Source organism: Nipponia nippon, unplaced genomic scaffold (genome assembly GCF_047370975.1).
Source record: "Nipponia nippon isolate SJK-2023a ecotype South Korea unplaced genomic scaffold, ASM4737097v1 scaffold_2, whole genome shotgun sequence".
In the NCBI taxonomy this organism is placed as follows: domain Eukaryota; kingdom Metazoa; phylum Chordata; class Aves; order Pelecaniformes; family Threskiornithidae; genus Nipponia; species Nipponia nippon.
Genome location: NW_028262336.1, coordinates 29105260 through 29120955, shown reverse-complemented (window position 1 = coordinate 29120955; position 15696 = coordinate 29105260). Strand labels below are relative to the sequence as shown.

The 15696-nt window shown below is 38.3% G+C and overlaps 1 protein-coding gene across 2 annotated transcripts in view; it reads left to right on the top strand.

The window, feature by feature from the left end:
- The window catches only part of GRIK1 (glutamate ionotropic receptor kainate type subunit 1), a 166443-nt gene that overhangs the window by 121655 nt on the left and 29092 nt on the right, over positions 1 to 15696 (top strand). For both annotated transcript variants that reach the window (XM_087755928.1, XM_087755927.1), the window contains exon 8: positions 11964 to 12071. In XM_087755928.1, the coding sequence (XP_087612054.1) occupies positions 11964 to 12071 (108 nt within the window). The remainder of the gene's footprint in view (positions 1 to 11963; positions 12072 to 15696) is intronic.

Below are 15696 nucleotides of genomic sequence, written 5' to 3'. Positions count from 1 at the left end.
CCCCTCACTCAAATCCCGTAACAATTAAAAGAACAGCTGCATAGAGAAGTATTTCAGAAGATAGAGATGCAGGCTTTATCTTGAGTGACTTTTTATTAAATCCCCTCAAACAGAATCACACACACAAATCTCAAAGATTAAAAGAAATCTGAAGCATTTACATTTCAGTTTATGTTGTGTTTTTGATAAGATACATTGCAAGCATGTCTAGTTAGTACAGACCAGGAGTGAGAGCAATCCATCAGATATTGCATCGAGTAATTGAATACAGCCTTCCCTTCATGGTGTGACATTAAAAGCTCTCAAGAATCGTCTGAGCTGAACCAATTCTTTGTGTAGACTAATGTAATGACCATGGAAAGCAACACAATAAGTGGACTTGGTCATTCAGGCACTACCATGTCTGAAAAACTTTCAAGCCTCTGTCTCAATTTATTTGTAATAATTCTTCTGAGTGAAGATGTTCCAACTGGAAAACCAGCCTTGCTCAGATGCCTTCAAGCTCAAGAAACTCTTTCCTTAGAATTTATAAAGGGCTTTCCAGCCCTCTGCCAGCTGATTCTTGTTTTCACAAGTAATAAGTGGTATGCCTCACAGAATGTCACCAGCCTGCAACAAAGACAAGGAATAATAAAATTAAGTCTCTGAAGAAGCCTGCTTAAACTCTCACGTCATTTTGCATTGTTAAAGATTTAAAATGAGACCCCAATTTAGTTTATTTGTATACAGGAAGAGTACTGTAAATGTTGAACACATTCTACAGTTCTTAAAGCATCTAGCAATGTGTGACTCTGGTCTGTGGATGACACTCTACTTCAAGAGTAAAATTAATTAAAAAAAAAGACATATCCAGTCCTTCCTTGTACAAAAGGACAGCAACTGACTCATCATCAAGAAATGAAATTATGCAACAAGGCCATCTTTATTATCTTAGGTTATTATATTGTCTGCTTTTTGAAATCATGATGATAATTCAGAGCATGGTACTCTGTGTTCTGGTTACATTGACTATAAATGTTTTTATTTCATGTTTCTTCTTTACAAAAAGAAAAGAAAAAAACCTCTTAACCTATATACAGAAGAATGTAATTCCTGGAATCTTTTCTTCCAAACTCAAGGCATATAAGCAAATGATAGCTTTGCTCTGTAGAGAAAGAGGCCTCTCCATCAGCATAATTAGGAAGACTGGGAAACAGGGAGGCGTTATAATTTCCAGTCACCACAAAAAGAGCTGGGAAGACCTGCGCCACAGGAAAAATGTCCTGACAATCCTCTGAGCTAGACTAATGACCATAGAAAGTAACAAGATGGGTGGACTTGGTCATACAGGGACTACCACGACTGTATATCTTTCAAGCCGCTGACTCAACTTATTTGTAATAATTCTTCTAAGTGATGATGATTCAGTGTGTTAGTCACTTGCTAGCCCATACTTGCCTCCAAAACCAGCTCCAGGTCTACCTCACCTGTGCTGAGAGTGTACAAATGATTTAGAAACTCCTGTCTGTCCTGAGGTATCTGCTATATAAACGCTTATTCTAGACCTGGTTGATCTACGATAAGAAAGTAGTACATTTCTCTGTTTTCTCACATTTTTAGTGCTGTTTTGTGGCTCTCGCATACTGGGGTTTTTTAGCACATAAATGTTCAAAAGTTTATATCCTTTAAATCTCTGAACTGTTTGACGTTTACTCAGCACTTTAGATGGATGGCAAGTTCCTACTCTCTCATTCTGATCAACCGGTGCAGGTGAGATCCTGCCAGTTCGTTTTTCTCTTGGCAGGGAGGAAGCAAGCAATCATCCTCAGGACTGTTAGATTTCCTGGGAAGCTCCGGTGCAGGGAACAGAAGAGTTTGCAGGGAACAGAAGAGTTGACGATGGCATGACCACATCCAGATTGATTTTGTCCAAATTTGATGAGCTGACTAACATTCTGAGAAAGGGACAGGAACGCACAAAGTCTTGTTTAACTGGTAGCAAATCACAGGATGTAATTTGCAGGGGATTCTTGATAATAACTAACTAAATCTAAAATAAACATAGAACATCATCGGAAGAAGAAGGAATTGAAAATTTTTCATTACAGGAAAAGTACGAATTTAAAATAAGACAGAAAGGAAAGTTATCCATCTGGGGAGATATTAATCAAGTTTGGGTTTTTTTGTTAAAATTAGCCACATCTCCAAACAAAGGAGCACAAAACATCTTGTAAGAGAACAGAGCATTTCTTTCATTTCATGGTCTTTTACTACTACCAAAGTCAACATGTAAGTGTATTTTCATGGGACTAAAAATCTACAGAGCGGAACAAAAAAAGTAGTGGGCAGTACAAGACTCAGGATGTCAGAAGACCCAAGAACTCACTATCTCCCCTGCTGTCTGAGGAAGGGTCTATGTGTCAGTCACCCAGTCTTTCTGCTGCACAGAAATTTCTGTGCATGTGACTGGAGAAAGATGGCAATATTTCAGCTCCAAAACATAAAATAGTGTCTCTTTTGCTGCATCTTTGTCATTGTGTTTTAGTGTTGATTCAGTTACAGCATCTGTAGATACCGTCTGCATTATTCTCTGGGCTCTGATGCAGCAATATTTGGTTAACTCAAAGCAAAGCAAATATTTACTTTGGTAGGACTTCGCTCACCAGATAATTTGATATTAGGATTTGATCCACTCTCATTAAAACAAACATTTTTCTTTGTTTTACTTTTTCTTACTTACTTCTTGTCCATGAAGTAATGGATGCATTTCTGATATAAGCCTATTACTGTCTGTTACTTTGAACTGAAAACTCTTAATTAAAAGAGCAAACAAAACTACTGCTAGACTTGTATCCCATGATGATTTATTAGGAAATAATGGTCAGCTTTCCAAGAAGATAAAGTATGGCTGAGGTTAATGCCAATACGGATTCGTATTCTGAAATCAAATTTCAAGTGGAAAATCACTTAATTTATGGAACCATCTATGCACAGATTGCAAAATAATGGTCCTAGAACTTGCATACTAAGAATAAATACATATTGAATTGATAAAAATTTATCTGCCAGGTTCTGATACTGTGATATCTAAAATCAAAACAAGAAATCTCACAAAAGATTATATATATTTTCTTCCATTCCATTTTCACTTTCTTAAATATTACCTAGAAAGTAGACTTGTTTATAAAAAATAAGGAAGAATTACTATAAAGTGATTTTATCTGAATATATGGAGGATATTTTGATATTTGTTACACAAAACCTTTTTTCAGAACATATTTTGTATGTCCTGGCCTACTAAAAGTGCTCATCATTTACTCCACACTGATATTTCGATTTAAGTGTCAGTGCATGGACTAAACTGGAAACTTGTACTGGAAAAGCTCCCAGGAGCCTTAGTCACATCACCATTGAGCCGTTCACTATGCACAGTCTTTGCTCCAAAGAGCTTACAAGATAACTGTTAAATGCAGATTATTCAGGTTTTGGAGCAGTGTACTCTCATTGAAACAATCTGTTCCTTAACTGCACAACCTCCTACTCACTCATTCGCAGATTTGCGAGCACTTGGGTCCTATTATCTCAGGTGGAAATGACACAGTGCTTTGCACCACATGAAGCCCCCACAGGCTCCTTCTCATCCCTGTTGTTCAGTGGGTCTGTGTCACTGTAATACGAAAACAGCTCAGTTGGGGAGGACATTTCATACTCAAGATGATGGATGGGAATGCCAGAGCTTTGGCTCCTGGCTCTGCCACGGGCTCTGTGCAACCATGAGCAAATCACTTCAGGACAGCATCAAAACCTGTGCCGTGGTTACCTGATAAGGCAAAACTTGGTAGGCACTTCCAACACGCTGACATGCTCAGGCTGTTCACCATCCATACTTGTAGCTACCACATCACCCTAAAACAAAAGCAGCAGGACCAAAAATCTAGGTGAAGTCCTGTCGCTGGAAATGCTGTGATTCCCCTCTGTAAAAGATGGATGATGTCTTTTGTTTGGTTAGTGTATTTAGTCTGTTAGTTGTGTGGAACAGGACTTCTTCACATACTCTCTCCCCTATACAAGCGGTATCTGTTACAATGGGATCCCAATCCCCGTTAACACAGTAGTGTAAAGTTATAATTTCCAAGTTCATAGTCAACAGTAATCCCACTCAGACACATCAGTGACAGTCATGTTGATGCATAGTAAGACAGACTCTGCTCTTACTAGGAAGAATAACTGGCAAAGTTTGACCTTCCCTTCTGATTCTTCACTCCCACTCCCTCATCTCTGGTATTGATATAAATCAAACTGGTAGGTATAAGCTTTAAAGGAACTCAAAAGCTTTTCAAACATATGCTCTGAAATGAATCCACCTAAGCCGTCATCCTCAAGTATTCAGGGCTCATTTGTCAAATTTGTCACACCAAAAACCTTTCATATGACTACCCCTGAATGTCATTAAGCTCAACCACTGCTCTGGAAATGAGTGCTCTTGAGTGGCTCACAGAACAGCCTGTGACTTTCCTAAGAAATCCCCCTTCTCTATTTACCCACCATTCTTCTCTCTTGTTTCAAGGCAGGAGTGTGCTCAGTCTAACAGCTGCCTGAGCCCCTTCCTAAGAACAAGCCTCCCCCACACCTCCTCTTTTCCATTCCAGTGCTGCTTAGTAAAAGCCTGGGACTGTTCCAGTCCTGGACCTCTTCCGAGTAAAGAGACTATGAAGCATCAAGGTTTTCAGTGGGGTAGATAAAACCCTGTAATCGTGAATGCTGAAATGCTTTTTATTACATCTGTTATGCTAGATTTGGACCAGGATAATGGAAAAGTCATACACTAACTCACTATATTCCATAATCCTTGAGGATCTCTTTTAATAAGAGGATTAATTGTAAGAGCTGATAAGTTGATGTGTGGCTCAAAGCACATGGTTTCCACTGTAACTAGAAGCAATATCACTGTCACTTAAATCTATCAACTGTCTCTGCAATTCTAATAAAGCAGGAGCTTTCTCTTCCAAAAGGAAAGAAACCCAAAGGAAAATTTGACTAAACTTTTCCTTGGTCATTACCATTTTGGTTAGTATATAGTGGTATTATTATTTATGGTGTTGGAAGATTTTGTTGTAGAAAAGTGATCTGTGGTATTCTGAGCATGTGGCCACAGTAGGTTTAGGTATGCCTATGTTTTATAAATTTTTCAGATATCTGATTTTGTAGTCAAGAAGCAAAAGTTTGGAGTGGGAAAAAAAATGAGAAAAAGAGCTTGCTCACTGTCTTGTCCCTTGCCATCAAACAACACAATCGATGTCCTCTGTTTATGTGCATTAATCATTGTCAATAATTCTGTAACCATCAGAGTTCTGCTCTGTTAATAAGTCTAAGACCCAATGGAGGAGACATCATTGCCCACATCTGCATTTGGATGTCAGGTAGCACCACAGCCCTCATCAGAAATTTTGGATTATCAGTTTAAAGCTAAAGTAGATGTTCACCTTCTTTATAAGCAGGTAATGCTGATTAAACAGAACAGGTCTGTCACTCTGGTACACCTGATATGCTGTTTGAGATCCCCATATGTACTCATCTATCACCTTTTCTTAAAAACTGAATGATGCCATACCTGAAGTGGCATGGAGAAGCTAGCACTTGCAGAGGTTGCTTTGCTGTCGTTCACTCTAGGTTGCTAATGTTTAGCTGAAGTAAAATGTTCTAGTGAGATGGTGGCTAAAGGAAATGATGATGTAAAGTCTGTCTTCAGGACAAGACTGGTTTCCTTTCAAGTGAGTTGTTCGTTTTGGTAGACCAGCACAGAAGCAGAATGAATTTCCTAATCTCAGTTCAAATGTATAATGCATTAATTTTAGAGGATATATAGGTCCAAAAAGACTATGATGTTAGTATGTCTCTGCCACTGTGCAATGGTAAATGAGCAAACATAGTTTGGGGAGTTGAATACTAATGCTTCCTGAATTCCAGGTCAGATGACTGCCAATAATTTTTTTGTATTGTTTCATTCATCATTAAAAAAAAGAAAGAAAAGCAATGGCATGATGGCGGTGTAAGTTAATACCTTTTACTTCACAACTGTGGTTAATTAGAAATGTACTAATGTACATCAATAACTGGTGTTCAGTTTTGCCTAGTAACTTCTGATAATAAACAAACAGAGTATAACACCAAAAATTAAAAATACGAATATACTTGGCCTGTATAGCCATCATAAAAAAAAAGAAAAAAAAAATCAGTTCAGTTACTTGCCTTTCTAGGTTACATTTAACATGCTTGGGAAAGCAACATACCAAAGGTCAGGATAATCCCATTGACAAAACTGAGTAGACAGGAAAATATTCTTATCTTCGATTAGACTTCACTCTAGCATAGAATCATAGAATCCTAGAATCATTAAGGTTGGAAAAGACCCTTAAGATCGAGTCCAACCATTAGCCTATCACTGCCAAATCCACCACTAAACCATGTCCTCAGGCACCACCTGAATATGCTTCTCCCATACTGAAGAGTCCAGCTAACCAACTTCTGTTCCAAGCTCCTGTTAAATCTGTAGAAAAACTCTCCTGATTGCATGCCTTTAGGATAAGGTTTCAAAATGTTCATAAACAGCAAGAGAAAGAAAAAACCAAAGAAAGAGAGAAATAAAGAATACCGAGACTGTTTTACAAAATAAGTAACTAAATATAGCCCATTGTCTACTTTGGGAATTTCTCAAGCCAATTGCAGTAGGGTTCCTTTTGTGTGCCCAGGTGCATTTTTAAGACTTTTGAATGAAGACGACTGTTATTTAGCATTGCACTTATATCCAAGAATGGTCTTCACATAAGATGTTGTTTGTCATCAATTTACAGTACTTTCATATTAAACAATAATTCAGGCTTCAGTGGCAGATGCAAAGTGTCTGAATATCTTGCACAAAGTCAGGCTTGAACCTGGTACTGTGCAGGCTTTTGGAGCTGAACAACAGACCAGTTCCTTTCCTGCCACAATACTGTGCTCAAATAGCTTTTCTTCTTGGCTTTTCACTCAGAAGTTTTATCAAGTCCTTTTGTCTATATATTTTGAAAATTTGTTAAGAGTTATGACAGCTTATACCATTTAAAGCAGATTTAATATGTACACATATTTGTATGTGATACAGTCAAAGTTTTATTTGCATTTGGCGGTGCATATTTGTGTCTCAGATGTTTTCTGCTAACATTAGCTCTGGACATACATTCAAAATGGGGGGTCTTATTTTTTGAACAGGGGGAACAGTAAAAGGTTGAAACGAGTTTGAAACTCTGAAGAGATTGCTTGATTCGTTACAAGTGGAGGTCTAAAGAACAGGTTCAGAAAAACTTTTATTTCACAGATTATTGGAATAAGTGGAATATTAATAGAAGAGCAGAAATGTCTGGACATTATGAAACATCATTAAACATAATAGTTTAAATAGTTAAAATAAGATTATGCCTTTATATTTTTGTATTGCCAGGGTGCTTTGAACACTTTAAAAAGGACCTTGAAAAATTTAAAGTTTTCTAATTTGAAACATAACTATCCAGTATCTGTCACTGTAACACTGGACTCAGAAAGAGAAAATACGCCATAGGCAGATAAATGATTAACTAAAATATTTGGATAAACTTATATTGAGTAAGAAAAAACAAATTCATAATAAAAACACAATCAATTTGTCTGAGAAAGAGTGACAATTTTGTGTGCAGTAGTGCAATACGGTATCTACAAAATTGGCTATATCCCATTGAGGCTATATCACAAAGCTGGATATTTCCTCAGTCAATGCATTGTATACACTGTGCATTATGATTTCTTGATCTACTTATATCTTGGTAATGCAAATCTGGAAATCTAGGTGAGGTCTAGTAGAGGCAAAAGAAACAGAATATGAAATGTACCTGTTGTTTTACCTTAGTTAAGTCTGGTAGCAGCTGAACTAATTGATTCTGTGACTGAACTGCTGATTGGCTTTGGCTGAAACTAAGGCTGCTATGGTCATTGATTCAAGATGATGAAGTGGAAATTGCTATAAAGACTGTATGACAGTAGCGTGAATTGATAGCAAGCTTCTGGAGTGTTTGCTCTTAGAAGCTGAGTCAGCTTCATTTTCCAGTTGTTATAATTTTCCATCAATATATTTATAGGGAAACCAATATTGTAATTTGCATATTTAACCCCAGATTTCATTGTAGTTTACCCACAATTGTAATTATTTAAAGTAGTAAAAATAGAAAGTTTCACAGTTTTCATTAGGTTGCTTTGGATATTTTTGCCATGTCAGGTACCTGACAGCCTTCAGAGATGACTGAAGACTTACCTGTAATCTGTTCTATCTACTGCCTTTTCAATGCTTAGTAAGAAAGGGTCTGAGTAGCTGCTGGTCCTGTATGGTTTGCTTCTCAATTACCAGTTGAAAACAACATATTGGATTAATTCCCCATTTTGTTTAATAAACAGGAGAAAGTTATCAAATGTTCACAACTTGGAAATAGGAATAATAATTATCCGATAAAACATGGTATTGAAGAATGTGAAACCTTATTTTGAACCTCAGACGAATACTACATTGCACTACTGCTGCAGACCAAACTCCCGAAAGAACAGCATTTCCTCACGGTTCTGTTGTCAGAGGCAGCCTGCAACCTTGCATAAATGAGATCTAAGACAAGCAAAGGACATTACAAACAGAAGCCACTGGAAATCACATTTTTTAATTAAGCTGCAAGCTCTACTCAAAATTATACAAACAAAATCGAAAATACATTCTGTCCCTAAGAGTTTCAAATTCTGCCCTTAGTTCCTCTAATATTAAAGCAAGGACAGAGTGCAAAAAAGCAATTTCTTTTGATGAATTACATGATTAGGTTCCAATTCAACTTTTAATATATCCTGTAACATTTAACACGGAGTGTCACTAGAAACATTAAAATTGCTATAAAAGTTGCGTACAAAAGCATGAAATCTCATTGCTGTGTTAAACAGTTGTGCGGTTTCTGACTATTCAGAAAGTTCTGCTTCATTTCTGTTCATTAACTGCATTTGAGAACTGTGTCACTGCTGCCTATTCTCTTCGCCTGAACATGGCGCCTAATAGGCACTTGCATCCATGGTCTACCGGACAGGCATCTAGAGGTGGTGGTATACAGCTATGATTTCGGAGCAATGATACATTTCACTTTCTTTGCATGCAGCAGGCAATTGTGCTTTAGGAATCAAATCGTATTAAAAGCTTGGAAGTTTTACCATAGACTTCAGAAGGCCTGGGATGGATCGTAGGTTCCTAGCTCATCCATCCCTTTGTTTCTTAAGGATAACTTTAGTTTCTGCTCATGATAGAAACATCACCTGTCTGTCTAGATGTGCTGCACACACAGGTGCCACAACTGTCTTGAAGTCAGAAATAAAATTATGCTCTCTCTGGACTCAAACCCAAATGTTTTATTTTTATTTGGAATAAATAAAGTAAATAAAATAAAAATCAGAAATTAAATTTAGAATTCAAATGTGCCTCACAATTAGGATAAAAAAAAATCTTCAACGTTTTAAGTTTAACTCTTCTGAGAAACACTCCCTGACTTCTGTTCATAATTCAACTCACATTTGGGTCATTATTTGATGGTCTAAGTGGGACTTAAGTTAAACAAAGGCTATATGCACTTCTCTGCTACCTTGAAATTTAAGCATACACCTATGCAGCTTATAACATCCTTTCCTTCCATTTTTTTTAGTGTGGGGGTAGAAGCACCACTGCCTATTTTCAAAAACGAGCTAGCATTTCACCATATAAATCTTTTTTACAAGAATGGAGATGTAGGCTCCTGATACCATTTCCAAAAATAACATATTGGTTCCTTTATTCAAGATTCACTTTAGCAGAGAAGCTGAGCATCTGATGTGTAATCAATAAATGTGAGCATTTCACAGAAGCAAATTGCCCTCTGAGGAGGAATTGATCTCTAAAGATCATATTTTAAAGAATGTTCCATCTTTATGAATAAGAGATGGGGGTCATGTCAGAGTAATAACAAGACAGACTGGAAAAGAGATATTATATAATGAAATGCATTCATATGTGTCGCCTCCTGCTATCTTAATTACATCAGCATACAAAACCACAGGTGTTTCATTGTTTACAGCTGCGATTTTCATAGGTTCCCGTGCGATTAAGATGGAAAGTCTCATAGCAAGTTTGTTGCATTTGTGCTTTTCTATTCTTATTTTACTTAAGCATACTTCAAAATCCTGCTATATTTCCACAAAATTCTAGATGCACCAGATTTGTCTGAGACACATGGTGATAACACTCCAGCATCTGAGATTAAATCTTGCCGATTCAGAGCTAGAATTTAGATTTAACAGGAAGGGGAGACACCATTCTGTAAGTCTGCTGATTTTTAATGCAGCTTTCCTTATGTCATCCGTCTACAACAAATTAAATGAAGCAAATAACAACGCGCAGTAGGAAAACTTGTAATTTAGGAACTATATGGCTGACACAATGAAGAAACTGTGCCATCATTTATCATCAGCCTTTCTTGTATCTTTGAAGAATTTAATCTAATCTAATGTGGGAGCTCCCAAAAATAAATTATAAAAATCATCTGCAGTTTGAAAACCATCAAATATACTTTCTTTTCTAGATAAGCTTCAGCTTTGGGGACAAAATGGGGGCTATATGAGAGACAGATCTCATATAAAGGAAAGTGAGCTTGCTGGGAAGCTTACAAGACACAGAAAACTTAAATTGCAGAGGATGTTAGTTCTGGACATTGATCCCACTGCACTGAAGAAGTGTTCCCCAGCACAGGGAATCATCATGGCTATACAGACTGATACACAAAGTCCACCACTTTAACTTAATCCTGATGTTAATATTTAAAACAAGGAAAATGTGATTTCACTTAATTATGATAGAACAGTAAAATACTGCCTGGACCAAAACCGATCATATGCAACACGTATGCCATACATCAAACACATATGTAAGAAAGACTTGTGTGTACCTTACACTACAAAGTTTTTATTAGGTATCTGTGACTGGGTGAACTTTTCTGAAAGCCTACTTTTAGAGCCATCATCATCGTGCCATCAACACCTGTGAGCACAGGCAGTGGCAGTGTGCCTATTAGGAATGATACACCTCATTTGCTTACTTGGGAACTTGTGTCTTCTTCCTTGGGATACAAACTGAGTAGGGATTAGTGAAACAATTCAGCAAAGTCCAGGACATTAAGAGTCCAATGCTGGTAGGGGACATTTAACCACAACCTGTCCAAGAAATCAAGCAAGAATGACAAAAGCCCTTCTTCCGTTTATCTCTTCCTGGAAAAATCTGGATTTCTGGGCCCTGAGTAGCAGAGGCAATATCTATCACACGAGACTAGGAAATGCACAACTGAAGGGCTGAGAAAGCTCTGGTGATTTGGGATGGTTAGCTACCTTCCTTCATTAAGGACCTTCCAGGGACTCCCATTCAGCACTGACTGCCATTTGTAACCCATTCATCATGGAGAACTTAAAAGGTCCTGGGCTGGGGTAAAGAGGATCACTCCAGTGAGGCTGGTGCATTTAGGCTGTTTTACTCCAAGGTTCAGACCCAAAGCTTGGACAACACAGACTCCTTTTTTAATTTCTTAGTGAATGCTTGTGCAGTGCAAAACTGCCCTTTGGGAATGCATAACACATATTTTATTCTCTCTTTCTCTCTTCAGTATATCTTTTTATATGCAGTACTAGACATATGTAAATCAATATATACAAACTGTCACAAACTTGTGCCTGATTGTAAAATACAAAGAATATTGAAGGGAAACTAAATAACAAAAAAGTTGAAGTGGTTTTTATCAAAGTAAAAAAGCCACATAAGCTTAAAAAACTATTTGGAAGAGATTCAATGCTACCATTAATTTAAAATGCAGTATTTGTTCTGGCTTCAGTTCCTACTAATCATTACAGGGAAGAGTGTTTTTGTGTTCACACAGGCACGGTGGGATGGTCTGACAGGGCGCATAACCTTCAACAAAACGGACGGCTTAAGGAAAGATTTTGATTTGGACATTATTAGCCTCAAGGAGGAAGGAACAGAAAAGGTAACCAGATCTTTTGTAAAACAATGACAAAAAGGTAATTTGACAAGGGCATGGGAAAGTCCATTCTCCTCAGGTTGAATCTCCTGTGCTTGGGGTAAAAACCACTCTTCTCAAGATTATTTAAGTCAAAGTTAAAACAGAGGTACTAAGATTGTTTTATTATTTTATAGCGCATACTTTGCATTTTGAGGTATGGGATAGGAATTTGGGACTGGCAATAATTATCTGAATGGAAATAATTATTTTAAGTGCACATTATCTTCAGTTCTTGCATCTGTAACTTGCTGTGGTAAATTCATATATATAGGTAAAACCTAGGCTTATTTTACATGTACTGCTTTTAATAAATGTGACATGAGGGAGAGAGAAAAAAAGGTGCTTGAATAATAACCTCAACAAGAGTTGAGATGCTAAAAATTCTTCATGTTTTTGAGATTAGATTGGTTCTTTTTCCTTAACATCACTAACTGATTATCATAAATTGTGCTGAAATGGTGAGACTACAGGGGACTGAGTGAGTTGCAGCATCTTTGTTTGAAAACAGAAAGTTCTGCATGATACAATTTCAGAAACTGTTTGTGCATTCAAACAAAAGACAAATAAAATTCACATTCCTTTAGAACACTCAGGGAAGCATGCCTCTTTAAAAAAAAAATCCATGTTAAAAGTTCTTGTTTTCCTTGCTTTACCACTTGGTAAACTTCACTTGTCCTGAAGATGCAGAGGTGTAAGGCAGGGAGAGCTCCTTGACTTGCAGAGACCATAGGAAGGAGCCCAAAGCCAAGGACACTTTTGGCCATGTTTCATACTAGCCAAATGGCGCTGCTGCTGGCATCTGAACCCTGCCACCACCAGCCGGGGCCCATGCTGGAGACTGAGGGGGACTTGGGGGGGTCCTGGAAAGTGGCAGGATGGCCTTGCCCCAACCCTCAGCCAGCAAACATGGGCTGCCAATAGGCACTGCAGGGCTCCCTCCACCGCTGCCTAGGAGGTGGCTGCTGTGGATGTCCAAAAATCCCTAACACAGGTAACACCACCAGCTCATGTCAGCTGGAGACAACGTTGTCCCTTGCTCTGCGTACACTGGCTTGACTCTGAATGATAATTGCTGATGGGTTAATTGAGACTTTAAATGTAATTGCTCCCACACAGCTCTGCAGACTGGTTCTCTTTTCATTTTTAATGAAGCACTCTGTTTATTTTTCTCTGTACCAAGGCTGCTGGCGAGGTTTCTAATCATTTATATAAAGTGTGGAAGAAGGTTTGTACACAGACGGGTGATGCAAAAAACCTTTGGGCTGGGTCTTCAGACTCATCCTTTGGGTTTTGATAGTGACTCTCATATTGCAGTTTAGAGACAACAGTCTATCCAAGAGTATGAATTTTTCCAGCAGAATAAGTTTTGTCCTGAGTCGAGACACTGTAATTCCAACTAGTAAAAATATCTTGTCAGGATTCAGCTTTTTCAATATTTTTTTTTAATTATTATTTTGTTTCATGGGAGCTGTGCTTTTCTCCTTTTAGAGTAGAGGCTCCTCGCTGCAGCAAAAGTGGTCCTTTCCTCAGCTGTTATCATTCCTGATTCACCTAAGTTTCACCATGAGTGGTAAATTTGCACCATTTCAAATATGTATTAGCATCAGCAGCAGGACTGTTTTAAAGTGCAGGGTTGGGGTTTTTTTTGCCTCCCACAAAATGCGTACTGTGCAGGCAATGTTCAAGCATTGTTGACTCAAAATTTTGATGAGAGTGTTATTAGCTCCTTACAGAAAATAATATAGATGATTAAATGGATGCTGTCATTCACTAACACACAGAAATTGGAACTAAGCTTGTTTATAAAAGATCTAAATTACCCCAGGAATCTCAGCTCTCTTTTAATGTGAGGTGCCTCTGCCTGGTGGATAAGGCACTAAAGTGGGAGTCAGAGACCAGCCCCATGTGCTGCTCCCCTCTGGAGGTACAACCCACAGTTGCCATTCTGTAAGGAGAAGGTAACAACTGCATTTACCACGTTTAAAGTGTTCTGGAGTCACGAGATAGAAATTTCTTATAACACTTAGAACTATATTTTGTGTGTATTATTTCACACAGATCTTATTTTTTCCCACCCCTTCCACATACACAGTTGAAAAAGGTTTTGGTTTTGTGTTGTTTTGAGAGAGATTTTAATGCTACAGAGTAGACCAGTGCAAAACATCCTATAGCACTCTTTTCGTGTTCTTATAAAGCACATGCTTAATAACCTTGTTTTAATCTTCAGTGAATCAGGCTAAGGCACAAAGGCCCCCATTTCCCTCATTACTGGTGAATAGATCATCCTACCTGACATGCAGAACACTACTGAACCAATCTCGCTTTTGACTCAAAGCATTTCATGTTACGCTGAATTGATTTAAACCAAATTACAATTGGTTCAGAGCACAGGCTTGCTGAGAAGGGCATATGACACCTCTCAAACTTGTCACTAAACTGCAATAAATCCCCCGGATTCACCATAGTGATGTACTACCTTGGCCTCATTCTCCCAGTGCCCCTCCGACCTCCTCCATCGCTCTAATCAAGGTTGACCTGCGGTGTCATTCTTTTATCCAGACATAGAATGGTCTCCTGGTGTATTTTGTATGCACTGTGACTGTGTCGCTCCATGTTCTTCATGGTTGTTCTCCTCTTCCCTGCTGCCAGCCGATAAAAGCATATCAAGTCAGTAACAACGAGCAGAACGGCTTTTTGATTAACTCAGCCACCTTGGTGCAAATTCAAGGACACTGGTTATTTACTATATTCCTGGCACAGGCTATCATAATATCCAACATTTTATTTCGTGTGTACTTTCCAGATCAGTTTCCCAACCTGATCTAGTTTTGGAAACAAAGAGAATGACTGATAAACGCTTGAAAAAATAATTTAAAAAAAATGGCATGACTATTCCCATTAAGTGTACTTTGAAAAAAAGTTTGTGAAAGGCGAAAGCAATGGCACCCAGGGACACAAACTCAAAGTTTGTTTGAAATTATACAGTTATTACCCCAAACCCACACTCAACAAGCACAAACTAATATCTGTTGGGTTTGCTACAAAGGCAACACCATCTCTGCCTCACTTAACAACCAAAGAGAAAGAGTCCAGCCTGGGTCTGAAATGACTGAGCATCTGATGGCAGATAGAGACCTTCAGTACACAGAAGTCAGTGGGTTTTGTGTTAGACTTACTTGGCAGCTTTGCTGACAATCCCAGCAGAGAGGATCTAAAAGCGGATCCCTCCCGGGTAGAGCTGAAACATGCTGGCAGAGCAGCACGGTGATGCGAAGGGCTCTGTGGATGGCCGATGTCAGACCCCCAAGCTATCTGTCTGGTGCTCTCCACAAATGTTCAATACAAACCACAGTGCCTGAGCCAGGCTCTTGCCTGGAGTTTTCTCACATTGGCCCTCAACCACGCTGTGTATGTAAATCTAAAGGCATAAAACCTGAAGATGCTTTCAGACTGTGCCTATGTTAAGTAAATATTTATCTGAATAAATCAACATGGTTATAATTTCTGCCCTCACAAGCTGTAAATCCAAATCCACTGAAATCATGAAGATCTTTCCCTTGAGGCTTTGGATTGGGCATTAAGTACTGCA